This window comes from Camelina sativa, chromosome 11 (genome assembly GCF_030686135.1).
Source record: "Camelina sativa cultivar CO46 ecotype springtype chromosome 11, ASM3068613v1".
In the NCBI taxonomy this organism is placed as follows: domain Eukaryota; kingdom Viridiplantae; phylum Streptophyta; class Magnoliopsida; order Brassicales; family Brassicaceae; genus Camelina; species Camelina sativa.
The window spans coordinates 3,209,805-3,236,258 of NC_141890.1; the positions used below are offsets into that span (position 1 = coordinate 3,209,805).

At 37.2% G+C, this 26,454-nt stretch overlaps 5 protein-coding genes across 7 annotated transcripts; 4 read left to right on the plus strand and 1 right to left on the minus strand.

Moving 5' to 3' along the window:
* Positions 1-511: 511 nt before the first annotated feature.
* On the plus strand, positions 512-3,735 carry LOC104721410 (pentatricopeptide repeat-containing protein At4g33990). Its single transcript, XM_010439383.3, has 2 exons — positions 512-783; positions 870-3,735. Exons 1-2 carry the CDS (start codon positions 776-778, stop codon positions 3,283-3,285), a joined length of 2,424 nt encoding a protein of 807 aa, XP_010437685.1. The 5' UTR covers positions 512-775; the 3' UTR covers positions 3,286-3,735.
* Positions 3,736-4,677: 942 nt separating this feature from the next.
* Positions 4,678-5,490, plus strand: LOC104721411 (uncharacterized). Its single transcript, XM_010439384.3, has 2 exons — positions 4,678-5,164; positions 5,232-5,490. The coding sequence occupies exons 1-2, from the start codon at positions 4,798-4,800 to the stop codon at positions 5,321-5,323; spliced, it is 459 nt and encodes a 152-aa protein (XP_010437686.1). The 5' UTR covers positions 4,678-4,797; the 3' UTR covers positions 5,324-5,490.
* Positions 5,491-9,484: 3,994 nt separating this feature from the next.
* Positions 9,485-11,856, plus strand: LOC104721413 (cold-regulated protein 28). 3 transcript variants are annotated; one of them, XM_010439385.3, is made up of 5 exons: positions 9,485-9,804; positions 10,548-10,709; positions 10,796-10,988; positions 11,396-11,511; positions 11,595-11,856. In XM_010439385.3, the coding sequence occupies exons 1-5, from the start codon at positions 9,622-9,624 to the stop codon at positions 11,628-11,630; spliced, it is 690 nt and encodes a 229-aa protein (XP_010437687.2). In that variant the 5' UTR covers positions 9,485-9,621; the 3' UTR covers positions 11,631-11,856. The 3 variants fall into 3 exon arrangements, with proteins under 3 accessions (XP_010437687.2, XP_087330253.1, XP_087330254.1); XM_087474127.1 differs by lacking the exon at positions 11,595-11,856 and adding an exon at positions 11,189-11,265 and having other exon boundaries at positions 9,488-9,804; positions 11,396-11,424; XM_087474128.1 differs by lacking the exon at positions 11,595-11,856 and adding an exon at positions 11,192-11,265 and having other exon boundaries at positions 9,488-9,804; positions 11,396-11,424.
* Positions 11,857-12,639: 783 nt separating this feature from the next.
* On the plus strand, positions 12,640-15,435 carry LOC104721414 (pollen-specific leucine-rich repeat extensin-like protein 4). Its single transcript, XM_010439386.3, has one exon. It carries the CDS (start codon positions 12,828-12,830, stop codon positions 15,165-15,167), a length of 2,340 nt encoding a protein of 779 aa, XP_010437688.2. The 5' UTR covers positions 12,640-12,827; the 3' UTR covers positions 15,168-15,435.
* A 7,892-nt stretch (positions 15,436-23,327) lies between these two features.
* On the minus strand, positions 23,328-24,271 carry LOC109127615 (uncharacterized). The gene has a single exon (XM_019232614.2). It carries the CDS (start codon positions 23,912-23,914, stop codon positions 23,708-23,710), a length of 207 nt encoding a protein of 68 aa, XP_019088159.1. The 5' UTR covers positions 23,915-24,271; the 3' UTR covers positions 23,328-23,707.
* Positions 24,272-26,454: the final 2,183 nt, after the last annotated feature.

The window sequence follows — 26,454 nt, forward strand, 5'->3', positions numbered from 1 at the left end:
CTTAAGAAAGATGTAAACAAAATTATGATTTGAAGAGAGCTTTTCGAGGCACAGAAAGATTGCGAGTCTAATTAAATTAGAAATCCTTTTAATTTGTTCTCTTAAAAAGAACTATTTTCATAGTAAATGCATGTGAAGTATATGGTTGCATTGCACTCTTACACGCAATCCAATTCCAAACCATGTGGTCTGAATCAAAAGGTTCTCAATGGAAGAGAATATAGTTGTCAATTATTGGCTCTGCTTGAGCAACGTATGTCAGACATATATTACTTTGGCTAAAAAAACTAAAAATATAAACACTTCAAGTGTACATATATGATCATATCATGTTCCTCTCTTTACATTCTCCATTTTTTGCTAAGAACTACAAACACTCTCCGCCTAAGGCAACGGCTACATACTATTTGGGCTATACCCAAACGTTTTGGGCCTTATTGGACTCAAATCTTAGTTACCTTATTTAGCGTTCATTTCAAGTTTTGTGGTTAGACCGCACAATTTACAAATTAAACCGGGTTCTAATTAAATCCCCGAAACGCAATTAAATAAGAAAAATCTATGAACCGGTCGATCTATTTCAACTAAAATCTTGACGGCCGTCTCTAAAGCCTCCGTCTGACTTTTCAGTTCACCGTCGCTACATCGCCTCTCTGATACAACCACCATCTCTACTAATTCACTCACTCATCACTATTCGTGAGTTTAATAATTTTGTGTGAGTTAATCCTAAAGGAGTCGTCGGAAGGTTTCAAGAGCCCCCCTGATTGTATGTATGTTGAGGTAACATAAATGAAATCAATTTCCTCTGAATAATCTCATCTTCCCTCGAAAATTTTGATGAAATTTGGAACCTTTACACTGTTCAGACAGGTTCCGACCTGCAAAGGCGGGCGCTTTAAACGAGTTTTGAAGTCCGTCGGAGCTACAGTTCGAGAATTCTCAGTATCTGCAAATGCGAGTAAAGAGATTGATGATGTTCACTCACTTTTCAGATACTGCACTAATGTGCAATCAGCGAAATGCCTTCACGCACGTCTCGTTGTATCTGAAGCGATCCGAAACGTTTGTATCTCTGCTAAACTCGTTAATCACTATTGTTATCTTGGGAACGTTGCGTTGGCTAGGCACACGTTTGACCATATCGAGAACAGAGATGTTTATGCTTGGAACTCGATGATCTCTGGTTATAGCCGTGCGGGAGATTCTTCAGGGGTTATTAGGTGTTTTAGTCTGTTTATGTCGAGTTCTGGACTTGGACCTGATTACCGAACTTTCCCTTCTGTTTTGAAAGCTTGTAGGAATGTGATTGATGGGGATAAGATTCACTGCTTGGCTCTAAAGTTTGGGTTTTTGTGGGATGTCTACGTTGCTGCGTCGTTGATCCATTTGTATTGTCGGTATGGAGTGGTGGGTAATGCACGCAGGCTGTTTGATGTAATGCCTGTTCGAGATATGGGTTCTTGGAATGCTATGATTTCAGGGTATTGTCAAAGCGGGAATGCTAAAGAAGCGTTGGCTTTGTCTGATGGGTTGAGAGCTATGGATTCAGTTACTGTTGTAAGTCTTCTTTCGGCTTGCACTGAAGCTGGTGATTTTAATAGAGGAGTTACCATTCATTCATACTCGATCAAACATGGTCTGGAGTCTGAGTTGTTTGTTTCCAACAAGCTGATTGATTTGTATGCTGAGTTTGGTAGCCTTAGGGATTGTCAGAAGGTTTTTGACAGGATGATTGTGAGGGATTTGATTTCTTGGAATTCCATTATTAAGGCTTACGAGCTGAATGAGCAGCCGCTTAGAGCGATTTCTTTGTTTCAGGAGATGCGGTTAAGTAGAGTTCAACCAGATTGCCTTACTTTGATTAGTTTGGCTTCTGTACTTGCGCAGTTAGGGGACACTCGTGCTTGTGGATCTGTGTTGGGGTTCACTTTGAGGAAAGGATGGTTCTTGGAAGATGTTACCATTGGTAACGCAGTTGTTGTTATGTATGCAAAACTAGGCCTTGTAGATTTAGCGAGAGCAGTGTTTAACTGGCTCCCGAATAAAGATGTAATTTCGTGGAATACTATAATATCTGGTTATTCGCAAAATGGTTTTGCTAGTGAAGCTATGGAAATGTATAACGTAATGGAGGAAGAAGGTGGAGAGATAGTCCCTAACCAAGGGACTTGGGTGAGCGTTTTGCCTGCTTGTGCTCAGGCTGGAGCATTGCGTCAAGGTATGAAACTCCATGGTCGTCTCTTGAAGAACGGTCTTTATTTGGATGTTTTTGTTGGCACAAGCCTTGCTGATATGTATGGAAAATGTGGACGACTAGAGGATGCACTCTCTTTGTTTTATCAAATCCCCAGAGTCAACTCGGTGCCATGGAACACGCTAATAGCGTGTCATGGGTTTCACGGGCATGGGAAGAAAGCAGTGATGCTGTTTAGAGACATGCTTGATGAAGGAGTGAAACCAGATCACATTACATTTGTGACTCTGTTGTCAGCTTGTAGCCATTCTGGTCTAGTAGACGAAGGTCAATGGTGCTTTGATCTGATGCAAACAGATTATGGGATAACACCGAGCTTGAAACACTATGGTTGTATGGTAGATTTGTTTGGTAGAGCTGGTCAGTTAGAAACCGCGTTTAACTTTATAAGAAGCATGCCACTTCAGCCTGATGCATCTATTTGGGGAGCTCTTCTCAGCGCTTGTAGAGTCCATGGAAACATCGATCTGGGAAAAGTTGCATCTGAACATTTGTTTGAGGTTGATCCCGAGCATGTTGGCTATCACGTTCTATTGTCAAACATGTATGCTACTGCTGGAAAATGGGAAGGAGTTGATACAATAAGGTCCATCGCCCGAGGCAAAGGTTTGAGGAAGACACCAGGTTGGAGCTCGATGGAAGTAAACAACAAAGTAGAAGTCTTTTACACGGGAAACCAAACACATCCAATGTATGAAGAGATATACAGAGAATTAACAGCATTACACGCGAAACTGAAGATGGTTGGGTATGTCCCAGACCATAGATTTGTGTTGCAAGATGTTGAAGACGATGAAAAAGAGCATATCCTCATGAGGCATAGTGAAAGATTGGCTATTGCATTTGCACTCATCGCCACTCCCGCAAAGACAACGATTCAGATATTCAAGAATCTCAGGGTATGCGGCGATTGCCATAGCGTAACAAAGTTCATATCAAGAATCACTGAGAGAGAGATCATTGTGAGGGATTCAAATCGGTTTCATCATTTCAAGGATGGAGTCTGCTCTTGTGGTGATTATTGGTGATTTTTTTTAGAAAAACCAATGCCACTGTATTCAGTTCAAACCGGTTCCAATCCATTTTGAACCAGGTTTATATATCTCTCTGGTCAAGGAAGACTTTGGGTGGGAAAAAGATTCCAACTTTGCTTACGAAGGTTAAGTCACAACAAAGAAAGCTTCTTTATTTCGGCAATGGGCACAGCCTGTCGTAGTCAAGTGGACAGCTTGTGGTTTACTTTAGCAGAAAGTCACTCGCAAAGGACGAGACGTGTGAACGGTTTCAATCGTTGAATCCTCTCAATCTTTTGGTTCTACCAGTATAAATTATTATTGGGTTACAGAAAAGATGGCACTTTGTTTTTGTATTTTTTGTCCTTAATAAATCTATTGAGAATTATATTTTTTTTTTGTTGAAACCATGTAATCAGTCTTTTAATTAGTGTGTCGGAGGAAATAATTGCGTTTAAACACACATCAAAGTTGGTGGTAATCGTTTAATGAAACATCTAATGACTTTTATTTTTTAGGTTGTAATCGAATTTTCTTCATAAAATAAAACGACTTTTTATTGAAATAAACATGACAACTCCAAATCATTTTTATTGAATTAGTATAATTTCAACAACAACCCTAATAATTATTGATAGAGAGAATGAGAAAACATTATACTTTAATGGCCACGTTTGTTGAAGACTTAAAAAGATGTTACCAGCCGTGGACCGGATCCGGTTGACCCAAAATAGATACTTTTGTCAGAGAGACTCAGAGTCTCTGTTTCTCCGTTAAATCTCATTTTCACTTTTTGTCAGCGAGCGATGTCACTGTTTGATTCTACTATGTAAGTGAATTTTATTTGTGTAAGTGGGAGTCATACAGAATTTTTTGGTCAAGTTTCATATTTTGGTCCTCGTATTTTTCTTTCTTATGTTTGAGCACTTTACAAAAAGAAGAAACAATTCATGCAGTTCTAAATTGTACACCACCAATCTTTTACTACTAAAGTCAGTCATGGTGACCTTTTCTACTAATTCAAGTAGTAATGTAAATCTAGAAATGTTCAGAATGTGGTAATGTAATAAACGATCAAAACAATTCTATCTCTTATGTAGTAATTACAATTTAGTAGACATGATGATGACATCTAAGTAAATGTGTTTGCTTCCTTGCTGGTAAAAAAGAAAACGGTAAAGAAATCAAATTCAAATATAAAATATTAGAGGAAATCTTTCTCATTTATGAAAATTATATTCCCATTTATCAAACAAGCCATACCAATTTTAGTTAAAAATCAAAAGTTAAAAAGAAATCGGAAAACATGGTATAAAGTTTAATGGCACTTTTCAAATTTAACATTTTTATGCTAATAAATAAATTAATTAAGTGTATATATATAATAGAAGTGCTCTGCACGCGTTTCTGCCGTATAGATTTAAAACACCATAAAAAAAAAAAAAAAAAAAAAAAAGACAGAGATTAAACCCAAACAGAGAAGAAGAAGAAGAAGAAGAAGAAGAAAAAAACCTAGCCGCTTTGAAAATGTCGAAACGATTTGCACAACCGCCTAAACCGTTAGTAAAGCAGCATTCATGGTCGCCAGACGCGGATAGAGAAGAAGCTTGGCTGAAGAAAAAGGGAAAGCGGCCATCGGGCCGACTTGGTCGGAGTAAAAGCGTGTCGGACGAAGATCTTGAAGAGCTCAAGGGATGCATCGAGCTTGGATTCGGGTTCGAGCCGGATTCGCCTGATTTAGATCCGAGATTATCTGAAACTCTACCAGCTCTTGGTTTATATTGCGCCGTTAATAAACAGTATAGTAACAGATTGTCACGGACTTCGTCTCTTTCGTCGATCGCATCGGAAGGTGGAGTCAGCAATAATTCTAGCACGACGATCGTTGATCAAGGTATGTGTGAATTTTGAATTTTTCTAAAAATCTTTTTTTGATCTGACGGTGGAGAATTGTAAAAAAGGTGATGATCCGGAGACGATGAAGCTGAGGTTGAAGCAATGGGCTCAGGTGGTTGCTTGTTCGGTGCGACAGTTCTCCGGCGAACCAAATTGATGTTTTTCAATTATGATTAAATGAATTTACTTCTACCATTAAAATGAAATTATTATTTGCTTGTTTGTTCTGATGTGATGTACAGAGGAATGACAGTTTTTGTAATATAGATATGATTTTAGAAATTCAAATTTTAGAATCTAATGGTAACCAAAATTATAATTTTATTTCTTACTTCAATATGGTTTTTGTTTGGTTTTATCTTGTGTGTGTGTGTGTGTGTGTGGTAAGAGCCGATTAATGTGGTACTATATTATATGAATTATATGAATTGTGAATTGGTTGGAAGATTGTATATTTTCTTTCCTTTCTCAAACTATTAAAGATATGGATCAAAGGCTTCAAAGCCTTAATAGACCAAACTCTAAGCGTATGTGTATATCTTCAAGTATCACAATTCTGGCTTTCTTTTGTACCTTAACCAAAAAGGTCCGGCCGGCCGTGCATACAATTCTTCAGTTTTGATGTCATGACTTTACAATGTTGTAGTGTATATGTGGACGGTTGATTTGCTATTTCGTGAAGTTCACAAAATCGTAGCATTTGTTAGTTTGTTACTATGACTTCAGATGATACTTTGTTAAGTTTTAAAATGGAACTGCGCCATGTTGCAAATTTATTTTATTAATCAGAGATGAGTCACCTCAAGAAAAATTTAGCGTCTGTAAACATACTTCCAAGGATTCTACGATGTGGATGTCATCATGCTTTACTAGTTTAAAGTACATGCAGATTACCAACATTATACAGTATTCCCAAAACATGGTATATAAAAAAGATTAAAAGATCGCTTTTAGAACAACAACGTAACTGTTATGGTCAAGTGTTTTCAATTCTACACAATTATTTTGAGTGATTTAAGTGATAACACGAGATTGTTGCATGTTCAATTGCCGACTGAAACCGACAATACATATATAAATAGGTTTTTTCTAAATTTTAAAGTGTAAAAAAATATATCATCATAATTAATCCACAAACATGACTAGCTATTGAAGCGTTATGTACATAGTATATATGTAAAGTGAATTTGGTCAGGTTTACGTACGATTGAGTAGATGTCAAATTCTGTTAAAATTTAGATCCACAAATTAAAAAAAGGAACAAGAAGATATGGTTAGCTTTAACCTAATTATAGAACGCAGGGCTTTTCTTAAGAAAACATCTTGAAAATTGTAATAGCTATCAAGAGCTTATAAGAGCCGATTAATGTGGTACTATGTTATATGAATTGTGAATTGGTTGAAGGAAATTGTATTTTTTATATTTCTTTCTCAAACTATTAAAGATATGGATCAAAACCTTATAGACATGTGTAAGTGTAAGCATCAATGTGAGTAGCCATCGTGAGAGGTTTAGGATGTAAATTAATTATCTTTTAACTATCACGATTTTGGCTTTTCTTTTGTACCATAACCAAAAAGGTCCGGCCGTGCATACTATTATTTTTGGACTCGAGACCATAACCTGTTACATTAGTCTTTTTGGGTCGCAATTAGTTAAGCTCCTTTCCGTTGCTACTGTCGAATTTGAAACTTCTTAGTTCTTTTTGGTATATGCCAATATAGCGATACCACAAGTGTTTTCAGTTTTGATGTCATTTTACAATGTCCGTCGCGTATATGTGGACGGTTTATTTGCTATTTCGTGTAGTTCACAAAATCGTAGCAGTTGTTAGTTTGTTACTATGACTTCAGAGTTCAGACAATACTTTGTTAATGATACTGCACCATGTTGCAAATTTATTTTATTAATCAGAGATTAGTCACCTCAAGAAAAATTTAGCGTCTGTACAGTGTACACATACTTGCAAGGATTATACGATGAGGATGTCATGTTTTATTAGTTTAAAGTATATGCAGATTACCAACATCCCCCAAACATAGTATAAAAAATTAAAGATTAAAAGATCTCTTTTAGAACAACTACGTAACTGTTATGATCAAGTGTTGTTTTCAGTTCTACACAATTATCTTGAGTGATTTAAGTGAAAGCACGAGATTGTTGCATGTTCAATTGCCGACTGAAATACATGAATAGATTTTTTATTTTTTTTTAAGTGTACCAACGAAAAAAAAATATAATCATAATCCACAAACATGAGACTAGCTATTGAAGCGTTACGTACATAGTACGTAAAGTAAATTTGGTCAGGTTTACGTACGAGTGAGTAGATATCAAATTCTGTTAAACTTTAGAAAAAAAAAAGGGAACTAGAAGCATCCCTGACTAGAAGATATGGTTCGCTTTAACCTAATTATAGACCGTAGGATTTTTCTTAAGAAAATTGCAATAGCTATCAAGAGCTTATAAAGAGTTGTATACAATTGATAAGAGTACATAGGAGGATCTTAATTAAGAATGATCTCAATGGGCCGGGTAATGTACATATATATCTAAAATAAAGAATCTAGAAAGTATTAAAAGAATGCATTTGAGATGATTGATATTTCTTAATACTTAATAGGGTGATGTTTGAGTTTTGACATGGTGACCGAAAACGAGAGAATCCGCGGTAGGTGACCGTGGAGGCAATCGAATTGTTTACAAAACCTTGTAAGTTGTAAGAGTCGATCTATCTTTTAGTTTACTAGTATAGAAATTGTAAAGTTGTAGTATATTTTATACATAAACAATGCACAATCTTTATATATACAAGCAAGGATCTCAAAAAGAAGATCTCGATGGATATAAATGTACACACATCTAGCTCTAAGGTAGAATCTATATATATGACTATATAAAAAAAGATACATCCAACCAATAGCAAAGTGGTCTTACATTTAGGGATATAAAGAAGTGGTCGTAGGCATTATTAGAAAACTATTATTGTCGCGAGATATTTGTTTTTGGGCTGTAAAAAGAAAAGGGCAGATATTTTTTTTGTTTGAAAGGAACGAAGCGGCAGATATTTTTATTTCGAACCAACCACTGCCCACGTCAGCAAATGTCTCTTAGCGCTAATTTTAATTAGTTTTCTGTTTTTGTTTTGCGCATTTCTCCTATCAACCTTTTTATAAATCTAATCATATTTAAATATCTCTTGTCGCCATCTCATTATCCAAATTCAAATCATATTCAATCAAAGTTAATAAGTAGTGTATGAATAACCATTTTTATTTCGATCAGCAATCTAGAAGCATTAGAGAACTCAGGGGGTAAAAAAAATATTAGAGATGTTACAACTTACTATTTAAACGGATACCATCAGCATTGCAAAAGATGAGGCAAACAAAAAAAAAAACTCATTATTTTACCAAAGAATTAGTTTCGCATTTCTAATAATTTGTTATTTTTATATTAGTTTACATTTCTTAATTAAAAGTAGACGTTTTATTTACGATAATGAACATGGAACTAAAGAACACTTGTGACAAACCGTTTTTGACCCTTTTATATGCGAAGAAAATTAAAACAAAACGTGTTTTCTAAACTACATCTTTATATTAGTATATGTTTAGCAATTAGCATCAGACTCTTCTTGATCCAATCCTGAGCATTATATTATATAAATAAAAACATTACACAAGTACTACTCTTGACGAGTGTATTGCGTGTTGGACCAACTCATGTTGAATGAATTTGTTTCGAGAATCTCTTATGTTTTATTAGCTTACGACGAGGTCATCACCATAATCATTAGCCTCCAAATAAATTCATTGATAAAGGATGCATGTAGCACTTAAACCTTAAAAACTCTGAAATGGGAATCACATATGCTCGCTGCATATGCTATCGTAAGAATAGAGAAGCTTACACGTACGATATCCTTATCTCTAAATAAAAAAATGAGGTGATCATTCATACAACTTGTCAAAGGGTCTCGGTTGTAAAATCTTATCAGATCTCTAATTTAACTTTTAAAAATATTATAAAATAAAAAATGATATAAAGGACAAGAAAAACCAAATTAAAATTCTGACGTATTTCATCATATGGGACGAGAGAGAGAGCATCCATTCTCTATTTCTATATTAAGTTGACAAAGAAAAAAAGAAAAAAAAACAGAACCTCCTGAAAAATATCTCCGGCTGATATTTATCTTGAGATATATTTTTTATTTTATCAGCGACCCTGATGACGTGGCATAATATGACACGTGTAAAAGCGACGCCATGTGGATATTTTCTCCTTCTCTTTTTTTTTTTCCTTTTTCATCTCTCTGTTTCTATTTCTTCATTCTCATTCCCCTCTTCTCTCTCTTAAGGTCTCTTTGGCTCTTTCGTAGAAGAACCATTTTTTTTTTTTTTTTATCTTAAAGAGAGACGACGCAGATATTTTTAGTTTTCTAGGTGTTTATGAATCTGAGAGGAACGATGGATAATGATTTCAGGGTGAATATTGTTTCTTTGGAGATGGATCGAGGCGCTGCCGAGGAGGAGGCGTCTTCTGAATCTCATCAGAGCGAGTCGACTCTATCCAACTCGCTCGAGTCCGGTGTTACCGCTGATACCTCTCGTTGCGATGCTGATTCGAAACTGGTAAAAAAAAAAAACCATTACAAAATCTTCCTCTTTGCTTAGAATTGGTTGAACTTGATTCGTATATTAGAATGAAAAAAAAAAATTATATCTTTTTCTGCTTCTATGGAGATTTTTAGATATTTTCGTAATGAAATAACTCAATAAGTAAAACACACAAACCAAAAAAAAAACAAAGATATTTTTGGTTTGTTCGTATCGATTTGGAAACTAAATTTATTTATGTTAGCTTTTTTGTGTTGTTATATATGGGAAGGAAACTTCAGATCTGTTTTACACAGGTTTGTATTCTAAATGCGATTGCTTTGGGTTTCTTTTGTCCCCCCTTATTAGCACAAGATGATTTCAAATTTTTCAACAACTCTTTGGACGCCGAGGCTAATCTCTTTGCCTAATCTGATGATCTTGAGATCTATTACTAACTAACCCCCTTGTGATATGTATCAATCATAATCCATTCCCAACGGCCAATTCAAAAACTAGTAATTTATAGTTGGTGATTAGTGGTTGCAACTTGCAAGTGGTACATATCACACTTTTACTCAATGATGTAACCTTACATTGTGTGGTAAAAAGTTAAAACTTGTTTCTTTTTTTTTTTTGGTGCAGCTGAATTGTAAATACTGGTTGACTTAAAGTGTGTTGTGTGATGGTGTTTATTTTGTTGACAATTTCCACTCTTTATTCTCTTCCTGAATTCTCCCTGCGGTATATTAACATCATTGCTGTTTCTTGTTTTGCAGGATGAATGTGTTGAGTGGACGAATGAGAAACACAACTCATATCTCGATTATTTGGAGAACTCTTTTGTTAGGCAGTTGTATTCCTTCCTTGGAGGAGAGACTCAGAAGAGACTTTCTAGAACTCGTGATGTGCAGTCTAACTCTCGCAAATCTACTGATCAGGTTCGCGGATTCTCTTGCTGTTTTCTGTTATGACCTCATTTGTTTTGTAATCCTTTTGTGAAACTGACAACGTTCTTGTTTTGCAGTTTACTGTCTTACAAAATGGCTGCTGGCAAAAGGTTAACTTTGGAAAGAAACTAGCTCATTTGGAGGCGTCATCTGAGTTTCGTTCTCAGAAAAATACATTAAGAAGCAAGCCTCAAAATTCCAACGGAAACCGCACCATGGGAACTGCTGTCCAATGTCCAAGGACATGTCATGAAGAAACCAAACACTCAGGTAACATTTGCTTACCTCGTTTAGTCGAACCCCTCATGATGAGTTATATGTTTGGCATCTTCCCTTTTTGTCCTTTTCTTCTTCTTATGGTCTTGTACCCAATTAGACTATACTATGTTCATATTGTAAAATCTATTTTAGAATTAGGTGAAAACTTTTGATTAAGTCAGTCCTTAAGTTAACTCTGCATTGGCTTTTAGAAGGCTTTGGTGCAGAACATAGAGTTGATATGACTTGAGGATAATCAAAGAAGTGAAGGACATGTATATGAGATCTGGTCTGCTATCTATTTATCACCCAACCCACACATGAATGTCTTTTGCTTATAACTTGTGTGCTGGTCTCTGCCTGATGGTAAAATTATGTCACTAAACTCTGGCCTCCATTGATTTTTCTTGTATCTACAGAGGCGTCAGGTCAAAATTTCAGAGAAGAAGAAGATGAAGAAGAGGAGAAGGGAGAGGTGAGCAGAAAACGCGAAAGAGAAGCAAACAACGATGATAGTTCATTGAAGGAGGATCAGGTAAATATAGATAAAAATCACATACCAAACAACATCACTTGTGTTGGTGAAGTTTTGCTAAAGAAGCTGCTACATATTCTCAGGTTGTGCCGGTAAGGATGGTGAAGCCCAGACTGTGAAAGCTTTAGGAAGTGTAGATGAATTACTTATGAATAGAGATAAAGAATAGAAAGTGTGGGTGACGAATGTGGAGAGGGTTTTGTTTGTTGTATAGAGTGAGGCGAAAGAGAGCCTTATAAAGGGATCTAATGGGATGGAAATAGCATTGGTTTTTTGTCTCTTAAATTTTGTCTATGTTAACTAGGAAATATTTGATAGTATTAGTATGATGGCAAATTTATATTCTTTCTTTTTTTTTTTTTTTTTTTTTTTTTTCATATATCATATATACTTTACACCTTCTAGACCATTGTTTTTTTTTTTTCAAAATGAAATTTATAAATTCTTTTAGTCGTAATTGATTCCTTTCCCATCTTACTGTCAAGGTAAATTTACCTTAGAAACATGTACACAAGTACAGAACGTATGTCTTGTAAAATGTAACGATTTGCCACGGGGAATGGTATTATACTGCATAGTAATGCGATTTTTTATTTGGATGGCGTTTTATGCGTTAAGTTATTGACATGTATAGCAATTTAGCCATTCATATTAGCGGAAGTGCAAAATTTTAACCCTTCAGTGAAGTTTGCAAGGATCATGGACTAGACAAGGACGACGTGGCTAATCGATGAGATTGCAAGTATAGGAAATGAAAAAGTTTGATACTTTTGTTTTCACATCATTCTTAGAAAAGGATTTTTAATTAAGACATTTTGGGTCATTCTAGGGGATTTGAAATGTTTAGACTAAAGAAGAAACTGCTTATCAGAGAAAGCCGAAGGAGCTCTTGTGAAGAAACAATGAAATTACCATTGTTTGTGTCTTGATCCCTTGGATTTGCATATAAACATCGTTCGTAATCCCTCAGGGGAGGTATCTTGCAGCACACGTGAACTGGTGAGAGACAAATAGGGTTTGTGTCATTGCGTGATGTTCGGTAATGAATCAACTACCTCTCGTTTTTTTGAAGGATGTGTCCTATAATAGTGACCGGTTTTGATTTAGAGAGTCTGCTTTAGCTTTTTTACTTGTTTCTTTTAACCACCAGTTCTATTATTGATAATATGTCCTCCGGATCTGAAGCAAAATCCTTAAAATCAAGAGTTGGCCTAATTATAGAAAAAGTATGTTAAGGGAAACCGTTGGTGATTGCAAAATGAAAAACCGTTAGCTTATCAATATAATACAGCTTTGTGTCCTCCTCGAACCCTCTCATGCCCTTCTATAAGCAGCCTTGGGCCTTTTCCAAGGTTTTTGTTTTAGCCATGGCTAAACCTCCGTCCTTTGGCTGCTGCTTCTTCCTCTTATTCTTCTCCTTCTTATCTTCTTCCTTTGTCTCATTTGCCTTAACCGATACAGAAGCTGCCTTCATTGTGCAGCGACAGCTCTTAACGTTACCAGAGAATGGCGAACTTCCTGATGACATTGAATACGAGGTTGATCTCAAGGCTACATTTGCCAACACAAGGCTCAAGAAAGCTTATATAGCTCTTCAGGCCTGGAAAAAGGCAATATATTCAGACCCGTTTAACACCACGGGAAACTGGCATGGCCCGCACGTGTGTAGCTACACCGGTGTGGTTTGTGCGCCAGCTCTTGATGATTCTGAGGTCACGGTTGTAGCTGGTGTTGACCTCAACGGTGCTGATATCGCAGGGCATTTGCCTGCTGAGCTTGGTTTAATGACGGATGTTGCTATGTTCCATTTGAATTCAAACCGGTTTTGCGGGATTATACCTAAAAGCTTTGAGAAGCTGAAGCTAATGCACGAATTCGATGTCAGTAACAACCGTTTCGTTGGACCTTTCCCAAACGTCGTCCTTTCTTGGCCTGAAGTCAAATACTTCGACCTTAGGTTCAACGATTTCGAAGGTCAAGTCCCTCCTGAGCTTTTTAAGAAGCAACTTGACGCCATTTTCTTGAACAACAATAGATTCACCTCGGTGATTCCTGAATCTCTAGGGGAATCTCCGGCCTCGGTTGTGACTTTTGCTAACAACAAATTCACTGGTTGTATCCCTAAGAGTATCGGAAATATGAAGAATCTCAACGAGATTGTCTTTATGGACAATGGTTTGGGAGGTTGTTTCCCGTCCGAAATCGGCAACTTATCGAATGTGACAGTTTTCGATGCAAGCAAGAACTCGTTCATAGGTCGTCTCCCGACTAGCTTTGTCGGGTTGACCGGTGTGGAGGAATTTGATATCTCCGGGAACAAACTCACAGGACTTGTACCGGATAACATTTGCAAGTTGCCTAATTTGGTGAACTTCACTTACTCGTACAATTACTTCAATGGACAAGGAGGTTCGTGTGTTCCAGGTGATGCTCGCAAGGAAATTGCATTGGACGACATACGTAATTGCTTGCCTGCTCGACCTTACCAACGATCTTCCCAGGAATGTGCGGTCGTGATCAACCGCCCAGTTGATTGTAGCAAGGACAAGTGCGCTGGTGGCGGAGGTGATGGCTCTTCAACTCCATCGGAACCATCGCCGGTTCCAACTACGCCGGTTCACAAACCATCACCGGTTTACAAACCAGCGCCAGTTCCAACTACGCCGGTTCACAAACCATCACCGGTTTACAAACCAGCGCCAGTTCCAACTACGCCGGTTCATAAACCATCCCCGGTTCCAACTACGCCGGTTCACAAACCATCACCGGTTTACAAACCAGCGCCAGTTCCAACTACGCCGGTTCACAAACCATCGCCAGTTCCAACTACGCCGGTTCACAAACCATCGCCAGTTCCAACTCCGGCAGTTCCATCTCGGCCGGTTCAAAAACCACAACCGCCAAAAGAGTCACCGCAACCGGATGATCCTTATGATCAATCTCCAGTGACGAAAAGGCGCAGCCCTCCTCCACCTCCATCACACCCTCCGGTGGTTCATTTTCCGCCTCCGGCTCCGGTCAACTCTCCACCACCACCAGTGTACTCACCTCCGCCTCCGGCTCCTGTACATTCTCCGCCACCACCGGTACACTCGCCACCACCGCCGGTGCACTCTCCGCCACCACCGGTTCACTCTCCGCCACCGCCTGTTCACTCTCCACCACCGCCGGTGTACTCGCCACCTCCGCCGCCTGTCTACTCTCCCCCACCTCCACCGGTGTATTCGCCACCGCCGCCACCTGTCTACTCTCCCCCACCTCCCGTCTTTTCTCCACCGCCGCCAATCTACTCCCCGCCGCCACCACCGGTACATTCGCCACCGCCACCACCCCCTCCGGTTAACTCGCCACCGCCACCGGTTCACTCCCCGCCGCCACCAGCACCTGTTAACTCACCGCCGCCACCGGTCTTGTCTCCTCCAGCTAACCCGCCAAAGGCCAGTCCACCACAACAGACACCAGTCAAACCGTCGCCATCGCCAGTCCAACCTTCACCAACACCAACGGTCTTTTCTCCACCGCCGTCACAATCTCCGCCGAAGATCAACTCCCCAGCGGCTCAAGCACCAGCTCCAAGTGATGATGAATTCACCATACCAACGTTCATCGGCCACCAATACGCATCCCCACCGCCGCCAATGTTCCCAGGCTACTAATATCAGTCGGAAGAGAAAAGAAGAAGAAGAAGTCTATATCGTCTTTGGACTATTGGTAAAAAACAGAAATATTTGAGGAAGAAGAAGAGAAACGGTGAAAAAGTAATGACATATCAAAAAAACAAAATGAAGAAGTAAAAAAAAAAGAAAGAAGGGTAATGTAAAAAACAGAGTTGTTGTTGTTACAACAGGTCTCATATATTTATATTTTGTACATTACAACTTCTTATGGTCGATTAAACTTCTAAGCAAAACGAGTTTGTTTTCACACTCTTCTCTTCTTCTAAGTTTCTATCTGATAGTTTATCATTTTAGTAACTCTTTTTACCTATGAATCAACTTTGGAACAAACCAAACTAGATGTAGCAAGATCGATTATTCTTAACAACTGATTAATTAAAAGTCTCAGCGTCGAGTTATTATATAAGGTAATCGCAAAAAAAAAAAAAAAAAAGTGAAAAACAATAAGAGAACTCTCGTAGTGAAAATTGACAACTTGTTATTATTGGGCCTAAGGCTGGGCTTATTTCTCTTACAAACCCACCCATTTTTAGAAAACAACTTTTCGTAGCCCTATTTATTGGATTCGACAAAACAAAGAAGAAGAATGGAGAGATCTTTTTTGTCTTTACGTCAATGACTCTCAAACTGTATCTGCCTCAATTCTCGTCCATGTTCAGTTTGTATCATTAATTGTTTCCGTGAACATCCATCTTCTTTTGGAATTGCAGATATTGTATGATCTGTACGTATTTAATTATTTTATTTTTAACAGAATATTTTTAATTAAAACCAAAAAAGGGGCTAGATTATTCTACATAATAGTTTATAATAAGATCCTTTTAATACGTACTGACATTATATTTTGACCTACTATGTTAAGGGAATCTGATTCGCAACACCTAATCCAATGTCTTAAATCTTAATTGCAACGTTTATTCTCTGGAAATATGAACACACAAAAAATACTATTTTAAATGATAAAGACATCACTGTTTTTGTAGTATTATTATCAGCCAACTAACTCATTAATGTGAGATGCTGTTGTGTTACGTTACTTTCGTCTTAATATATCTATTCATGTATTTGGCAATGAGCGTGCACAATTTTGTAATGGTTAATTATATATGGAAACTTTATTTTCGGATTGCTTTCGGTAGAAACTTGAACTACGCAGTCTGATCTGTTATATGGTATGTATGTTTATAATGTTCCGACTGCTTTTGTTTTTTTGGGTTTCAGGTCTCTCTCTAGGATGAGGATCGATGAATATATACGTAGTACAGTAGCTTCGAAGGCATAGGCTCGACCAACAAAGCTAGCTAGTTCTCAAGCACTAAAACCATTATATTTGGTCGGAGTTCAAAATATATATTTTGTAACATAATCATCAAATGTGGTATGTATAAAATAAATATGCCAATCTGATCCGATAGTAAATAATGCAAGTGTAGAATGTTGGTTTGATCTGGGTTTAATCAGAAGGTTTCGGTTAAGGAGCGGGATTAAATGAACCAGATATTGTGTTCGGTTTGGAGCAATTGGAGTTGGTTATTGTGTTTACTAAAACGGAAGCGTTTTAATGGTGGAAGCTCGAAGGTTAAGTTGTAGAGCTAAAACAAGTCAACACCCATGTGACTGAGTTCGACGGATCATGTGCGACTCAAGTCGGTTGAGTCAGTTAGAGAAGCTAACGCCAAGTCGGTTAGAGGAGGCGAGTATGTAAGCTTTTCTGTTTTAATTCATTAGGTGGTGTGAGAAAAACAAGAGAGGTTTCTGGGATTCTAGGGTTCTTATTTTATCGGGAAAACTTTATTTTCTTGTTGAGGGTGAGAGACGCTTGTAATCTGAAAACACAATTGATCTTAGTGGATTCCGAGCTGAGATCTCGGCCAGACGTAGGGTTTGCGGATTGCAACCTGAACTGGATAAATCGCGTTGTGTTCTTTTCGTTTACGTTTTTCATATTCTTTCATTGCGACTTGTGAGTGATTCGGAGTGTTCATAAACGATTCATCACAAGTTGTTAGTTGATCACAAGTTACAGACTCTACAAGTGGTATCAGAGCTACACTATTACGAAGGCTCAAGTTGTTAGGTTTCATCGATTCGAGTTCGCGATGTCTTCATCAAGAATCGAGCTGGAGAAGTTCAACGGTATGATCGACTACAATCTATGGAAGGAGAAGATCCTAGCTCATCTAGAGATCATCGGTTTAATGGGAGCTCTTCAGATCCAAGAATCTTCGTTGAAGAAGGGATCTGATTCGGTTAAGGCTGAGGATCCAAAAGGGAAGGGATCGGAGGAATCTGGGACAGAGATATCAGTTGAGGAGGATCTAGCCATGGCGGAAAAGCAAATAAAGGTCCGTAGTACTATCATCCTAAACGTGAGTGATGAGGTTCTGAGGAATATCATCAAGGAATATACAACAGTTGGTATGTTCAAGGTTCTTGATTCGTTGTACATGTCACAATCACTACCTAACATGATTTATCTCAAGCAGAGGCTCTATGGGTACAAGATGAATGACTCTTTGACTATTGAAAGCAACATTGATGAGTTCTTGCGGATAATAATGGATTTGAGTAACGTCAGAGTGGATATTTCAGATGAGGATCAGGCTATCCTGCTCTTAATGTCTTTGCAAAAGTAGTTTGATCAGCTGCGAGATACGCTAAGATACGGTAAATCAACTCTGTCACTCGAAGAGGTAATCAGTGCTATCCATTCAAAGCAATTGGAGCTGGGAGCAGCTGGTAAAGGTAGAAAGACTCAAGGTGAAGGACTTTACTCTAGCTCGGATAACAGGGGAAGATTTGTGACCAGAGAAGGATCATAGGGAAAGTCTAGAGGAAGGTCAAGATCGAAGTCAAAAGACAAGAAGAAACGTACGTGTTGGGTGTGTGGCAGTGAAGGTCACTTCAAGAAGGATTGTCCAAAGAAAGGACAAGCGAAGGTTAATCAGGATAAAGGAGAGTCCGCAGCAGTTAGTGGGACTGAGTTTGTGGAATCATTGATGGTCTCAGAGGCTAATCTAACTAAGAATGCTAATTTCAGTGAGATCTGGATATTAGATACAGGCTGCATGTTTCACATGACATCGAGGAAGGATTGGTTCATTGAGCTAAGAGAGTTTGATGCAAGGTCTGTCAGGATGGTAAATGAAAGTCTGCGAGAGGTTAAAGGCATTTGAAGCATAAAGATCAAGACTTCAAATGGCAGGATTGTGTGGATAAAAGATGTTAGATACATTCCTGGGTTCTCGAGAAACTTGTTGTCACTGGGGACGTTTGAGGCTCAAGGGTGTTCTTTCGGCTCAGAGAATGGAGTTATGAAGGTAAGCAAAGGTTGCAGGACAATGTTGAAAGGTAATAGACATGGGTCGCTCTACTTCTTGCAAGGACGCACCTATGTTGGAGAGGTAAACTCAGTGGTACAAACGGATCAAACAAGTTTGTGGCATAGCAGGCTCGGGCATATTGGTCAGAAAGGATTAGATACGTTAGTCAGAAAAGGTTATCTTGAAAAAGAGAAGGTGTCGAGTCTAATGGAGGGTAATGGTCGAGAAACAATTAGAACTTAAAGTCAAGAAGTTGAGGACAGACAACAGGTTGGAATTCTACAACAGGGAATTTGATGGCTACTGTCTAGAGAATGGGATTGTTATGGACAGGACTATCGCGCACACTCCTCAACAAAATGGAGTTGTTGAGCGGATGAACCGGACGATACTTGAGAAGGTCATGAGTATGCTAAGCGAATCAGGGTTGTCTAAGATGTTTTGGGCTGAAGCCGTAAACACGGCAATGCATCTTATCAACAAGTCTCCATGTTCCGCAATTGAGTTTCAAGTTCCAGAGGAGATGTGGTCAAAGACGGTTCCCAGTCACTTGAGGACTTTCGACTGCATTTGTTATTATCATACAGATGATGGGAAGCTGCAACCGAGAGCTAAAAAGGGGGTATTTGTTGGTTACCCATCAGGGGTTAAGGGTTACAAGGTCTGGTCGCTGGATGATAAAAAATGTATTATTAGCAGAAACATGACATTCAATGAGAGTGAGTCTTATAAGAACTTACCCCAAGCTACAGAAAGTGAGAGAATCTCACTAGATACGTTTGTTGATTTTGAGTCTGGCATCACTGTAGAGAAGGGTATAAGTTCAGGTGGAGAGACTCAGAGTTCTACGGTTGATCTGCAGGATAGTTCATAGTCAGAAACTGAATCAGGTGATACGGGGTTAGAAAACTATCAGCTTGCTCGTGATAGAGAAAGAAGACTCATAAGGCGTCCATCAAAGTATGAAGAAGGCAACTATACTGAGCTAGTGTTGTTTGTATCAGAAGATGGCGAGGAGATAGAACCGTCAGACTATAGTGCAACTATCAGAGATTCGTGTAAGGATGGGTGGAAGGGTGGCATGGACGAAGAAATTGATTCATTGCACTAGAATGTGACTTGGATTCTGGTTCAAGGACCGAAGAACATAAGGATGATAGGCTGAAAATGGATTTACAAGAGGAAAACAGGTATACCAGGAGTGGAGGGGCCTAGATTTAAAGTCAGGTTAGTGGCAAAAGGCTACTCTCAAAAGGAGGGAGTAGACTACAATGAGATTTTCTTTCCGGTGGTAAGACATGTATCTATTAGGTACTTAATGTCGATAGTTGTTCAAGAAGACTTAGAGTTGGAGCAGCTGGATATGAAAACAGCTTTCTTATATGGAGAGCTGGATGAGGAGATCTACATGACTCAACCAGAAGGTTATGTAGAAGAAGGAAAGGAGGACATGGTTTGTCTCCTAAAGAAGTCCTTGTATGGACTGAAACAGAGTCCAAGACAGTGGAATCAGAAGTTCAATGCATTTATGCTGGAGATTGGTTTTAAAAGGAGTATTCACGACAGTTGTGTGTACGTGAAGCAGTACTCAGGTGTGTACATCTACTTACTCTTGTATGTAGATGACATGTTGGTAGCTTGCAAGGACATGAAGATGATTGACATTCTGAAGAGTCAGCTAAGTTCCAGGTTTGATATGAAAGATTTAGGAGCTGCAAGGAAGATATTGGGTATTGATATCTACAGGGACAGAAAGAAGGGAATATTAAAGCTTTTTCAAGAGAGTTATTTGGAGAAGGTCCTGGAGAAGTTCAAGATGCATGAAGCGAAGGGAGTTCAAACTCCACTCGGGAATCAACTCAAGCTTCTTCCTGCAAGCGATGCTCAAATCCAGAAGGATGCAGAGTTTATGAGGTCAGTTCCTTACTCTAGTGCTGTGGGAAGTTTGATGTATGGCATGATAGGAACGAGACCGGATTTGGCATATCCAGTAGGTGTAGTGGGTAGGTTCATAATTAATCCGGTGAAAGTTCATTGGGAAGCAGTGAAGTGGGTGCTTAAGTATGTTAGGGAATCTACAAAGATGAGTTTGGCGTACAAGAGGTCGAATGATTTCAAGATTAGTGGGTTTTGTGATGCTGATTACGGTGGAGACTTAGAACGAAGGAGGTCCACTAGTGGTTATGCATTCTTATCTGGTGGGAATGTGATTAGTTGGAGGTCGTCGCTGCAGAAGGTGGTGGCAATGTCGTCAACTGAATCAGAGTATATGGCGTTAACCGAGGCAGCCAAAGAAGCTGTTTGGCTGAGGGGTTTAAGTGAAGAGTTTGGGTATCCTCAAGAGTCTGTGGAGGTATTCAGTGACTCTCAAAGTGCTATTGCACTGGCCAAGAATAATGTGTTTCATGAAAGAATGAAGCACATGGCCACAAAGATGAGTTTTGTTCGAGACTTGCTCGATAATGGTGAATTACAGGTTACTAAGGTGCACAAGAGTGAGAACCCTGCGGATATATTCACGAAGGTATTGCCAGTCAATAAGTTCAAGGGATTGTTGGACTTATTGGGTGTTTGAGAGGCGTAAGTCTGAAGCAGGTACCGAGATGTAGGAGTCACTAAGGTCGGAGAAGCAGATCGAACCAAGGTGGAGATTGTAGAATGTTGGTTTGATCTGGGTTTAATCAGAAGGTTCCGGTTAAGGAGCGGGATTAAATGAACCAAATATTGTGTCCGGTTTGGAGCAATTGGAGTTGGTTATTGTGTTTACTTAAACGGAAGCATTTCAATGGTGGAAGCTCAAAGGTTAAGTTGCAGAGCTAAAACAAGTCAATACCCATGTAAATGAGTTCGACGGATCATGTGCGACTCAAGTCGGTTGAGTCAGTTAGAGAAGCTAACGCCAAGTCGGTTAGAGGAGGCGAGTGTATAAGCTTTTCTGTTTTGATTCATTAGGTGGTGTGAGAAAAAAAAAAGAGAGGTTTTTGGGATTCTAGGATTCTTATTTTCTCGGGAAATTTTTACTTTCTTGTTGAGGGTGAAAGACGTTTGTAATCTGAAAACACAATTGATCTTAGTGGATTCCGAGCTGAGATCTCGGCCAGACGTAGAGTTTGCAGATTGCAACCTGAACTGGATAAATCGCGTTGTGTTCTTTTCGTTTACGTTTTTCACATTCATTCATTGTGACTTGTGAGTGATTCGGAGTGTTCATAAACGATTCATCACAAGTTCTTAGTCGATCGCAAGTTACAAGACTCTACAGCAAGCATAGTCAACTCATCGTAAGCCACAACTCCTTTTCAAATGGTCCGGTATCAACGAAATTTTATAATATTTTTCGCAGCAAAAAAAAATTAACGTAAGTTGAGAAAGACCACACAGTTGCATTAAGTTTTAAGTTAACAACAACTACTCTCGTCCAACTTTTAATAATTGAGTTTGTTCCCACCGGATTAGCTTTTGGTATTTAATTAACGTTTGAAAGACGAAACTGTTAACTCTCTAACCAGAACTGTCAAATTATAATACCGAATCTTAATAATACCACATTTTCCAATTGAGAATATATATATATATATATATATATATATATATATATATATATAAAATACATTTTCCATTTTACCGAAACTACAGCTTCGATTACTCGGACTTTTCATTGGGTTGGATATCAAATTAGATACATGTGTTATATATAGCGTAAATATTAGTTCTACTGATGTAATAGAAAAAATATTCTCTGTAAAAAAACTTTCAATCATGAAGATTGCGAGTTTGAACTTGGGAGGTGAAAAAGAGGTATGAACCAATAATTACAACCGTCATCATCTGCAACATGATCAAGACGCATCGTGGTAGACTCTAGATCTTAACCCAAATCCAATTCATCGGCTGTTGCTATCTTTGGCGTCACCTCACACCTGACACTACACATGATGGTTTTTTGGTGATATATATAAACCTACCTACATCGCATTGGGGGTCAAAATCTTTCAACCTTAAAACATAATTTGTATTTACGTTGTATTATACGTAAAACTCCTTACTGTGAAAAGTTTAATAATCCATCATAAAAATTACAATTGAACCCCTCAAAAAACGTATTTTATTCATCAGTTTTCGTTATAAACTATACTGCAAGTTATTAATTAATTTACATCTAATGCTAACAATGACCAATGGTATGATTTTATTGCATCAATAATATCCTAATATATATAATTTTTTTTTTATGTTTTTCTTAATAATGTAATATGGTAAAGATTAAAGAAATAGATATAGATCTATTTTCGTGATATTCAATGAACTTGGACGTATATGCACTAATCAATTTTTTGTTTGGACAAATTAAACATGCACTAAACATATATATACATATCTTCTCACGGTGAAAGGGATTTATATATACCCGTTTTTTTTTCTTTTTTTTTGTTCAAAGAAATGTAAATACGAAAAACAAAATAGTTAATGATAATGGGCGAAGTATACAAATTACAAAAAAAAATTATATTTTAAGTAAACGAACTAAACATTTAAACATGTCTATATATTCCTTAATTATATATGTAAGAAACATCTTTTGAAATTGTGGAGCTTTGAAGGAGATATTTTTGTGAATTATTTCCAAGACAAGACAATTGCACAAATGCCTAGTTAGTTACTACTGATCATTACGGGGAATGGGATAGTATACATTAACCGATTTAACGAACCATGTTCAGTTATCTACAGTTTTATTTCTTCTTCTTTCCAAATATAAGAAAAAGTCCAGGTTCAAACCCTAGAACACCAAGGCATCTCCCAAGACTAATCAAGATTATCATAATAATTAATTGAATATAACTTGCCGTGAAGTACATAAGGAAGAAACATATGTAAACATTAACAACTTTTTTGATTGAACCTGGACTTAGCTTAGGGGGCAAATTGTTTCCGCTGCACGTCTTATAGTCTTCAACCAAATTGCGTGTATTACTTGTTTATTGTTTTTTATGTTTATCCTGCAAATTGTTTGCTTACACGATATTAATCCAGAAAAAAAAAAGAGTTCAATAGAAAGCTGCAAATCTGATTTTTACAAAGAAGAATCAACAAGAGTAACACCTAATTATATATCTACAACAAAAAAAAAAAAAGGTAATAAAGAAGAAGAAAAAGAGAAAGAAGCAGAATATAAAATTTCATGTTTCTTAATTTTCAAGGGAAAAATCCAAAGAGGAATGGAGAAGGGTGAGAAGCGGGATAAGGGAGGAGGCCATGGCGGATGAGACGCGGAGGTTGAGGAGCACGGTGGTGGTTGAGGTTTTGCCGCATAACAATTTGGACGGCTTCGGCCACCACCACCACGAACTCCATACCTATCTTCATTAGCTCTATACACAGCTCTATCCTTTTTATCACCATTTTTGTTTCTCTGTTTCTTTTTTTTTCTTCTTTAGAAATCTTTCTTTTCTTTACAACTCTCTCACTTCATCTTTCTTTCTATTTATTTATATCTATAATCTTCAGATGACGTCCCCACTCCAAATGATATTATTTTATATATAATTTTTTTTTGGTTTTGTTTTGTTATGATAGAGACTAACAAAAAATAGGAACAATCATTTTGAAATTTTATCCGCATGACAAATTTAAAGTTGCCATATATTATTATTATATTATATATAACATATCATATATAAATATATATATATATATATATTCTATTGAATTTTGTAAGTTTTTAAGATGAATATTTGCAAATTTCTCTAAAAATTTGGGTATGGAGCGTGTGGCTTTTGGACGCTCCGAAAGGACGAGCTTTTTCTTTTAAGCCACGCGAGACTCTCTCTCTCTCTCTCAAAACGACCGACAATATTCAGTGAAACGAGATCTGAAATGCATTTACCCGAATTCTGTATTGCACGTAGTTAAAAAATATATATATATATATAGTACTAATGTTTTCACTTTTTTTACTTGGTAGTTTAATGATTTTTACTTATTTTTGGATTTAATGCCTCCACTTTCTTTTGGTAAACTTTCAATTATTTTTGAATTTAATAAAGGTATACATATATTCTTAATTCTTCGATGTATTTCATTGTAAGATTCAAATTTGAAATAAGTGGTTTCAAACTAATTAAAAAGCATTTATCTTCGTCTCAGTTATAAATTATAAGAACTCACCAATAAAAAAAGTTATTTACATTTGACTTGAGAGTGAAATATATATACTTCTCCGACATATTGGAAAGTAAAAGCGAAAATTCAACTACTTTTTTGAGCAGATATGATAGTTTAAGTTTTGATTTTAACTCACCGAAAATAAAAGAGAATGTAACTTGAACAAGATTAGGTCTCCATTAGCTTGTCCTAATCGTTTCCGTATGAACATACTCAACAGCAGGACAAAAGGACGCATCCTCCTCATAATAGAGATCTCTCCCCCACACTACGATGTCGAATAAGCCAAGGGCATACTATAGAAATATAAATAATTTGTCCTTTTCAAGCAAGTCATTCATTTTTTAATCAAAAGGAACATGTCAATAATGTACTTGATTTTTATGAATATCAACATCTTTTTTATTGAACTATATTTTTGTTTAGAAACACCCATCAATTATCCAAGTCTTTTGTTATGTGACAAAGAAAAAAAAAACATAAAATTGTAGCTATATAATCAGGGGCGGAACCAGCATAAAATATTAGTGGGGGCAATTCGTCGAATAAAGGAGTAAAACCCTTTACCTCAAGGGTTTTTCAAGCCAATCTAAACCACTTTGCCATTTAAATAATTTTGTTTAGTGTAAAATTTTGTATATATTTCAATAGTGTCACCACCATCCATAACGTGGGTCTGCCACTGTATATAATCGTACGGTTAATAAAAATTGTAACACTATGGATATGGAACTATGAAATGAATAGATATTTTGTATCAATTTTACCATATTCGTTTTTTTACCTATTTAATTGGATTTTAAGTAACATATTTTGGTTCAGCCGATTGTGGAGAGATTTGAAGGCTGATAAAGTGTCAACACTGGTGAGCAACCCTGCCATGGCAAACAGGGCTAGTCTGGCAGTAAATAAGACACATTTGATGTTTTGACTAGTTACAATTTTGTTTCAGTGACAAATCTATCGCAAATTACAATGGATTCATATGATTAGTTTGCTACAAGTCATATCTTTTTATTTTAATATCTGTAAAACTGTTCCAAATTCAGAAATACTAATTTTAGTATTTTTAATCTTTATTGTTATAGTAATTTCTTTTACTAATTTTATACATATGAATGATTTATGTTTTTAGTGTGAAATCCGAGTAAACTTTGTCATAAATTAAATTCTGTTTAAATTCAAAGTAATTTGCGTTTAAATTACATTCAAATTCCATTGACATTATGTAGAGTTTTGTAATAAAAGTAAAACCCTAAAAGAACATAATCCCACAAGCAGGGTCCTTGGGAACCTTGTCAAGATCGTTAATTTCTCATACCGAACGTTCAATTCGAGATACCGAGAGTGAAAAGGTCAAATGAACGGTACAAACAAATAGTTGCGAGTAAGAGAAAATAACGAAGATAAGAAGACAACAATGACATGATATCAGTTGTCACATAGGTCGACCATGCTTCAATATTTTAATCAAAACATTGTAATTGCTTATTTTCTTCTTCCCTTTCTTTGCATAATAAACACAATGTATAATACTATTAGTATAAACTATAAAGTAGGAATAATAATACTCCTGATTTAGTACTATTAAGTTATTAACAGAGCAAAAACGAAGGTGTGACTGTGTGAGTAAGCGCATTAACTCACCTTCTAATTTAGAGCCAATTACCGTACGTGCGTCCAGTATTTAATATCATATGACATAAAAATTAAATAAATAATTGGGGTCTCTAAATAATTAATATGCATGAAATGTGATCTGCCTACATTTATGCGGG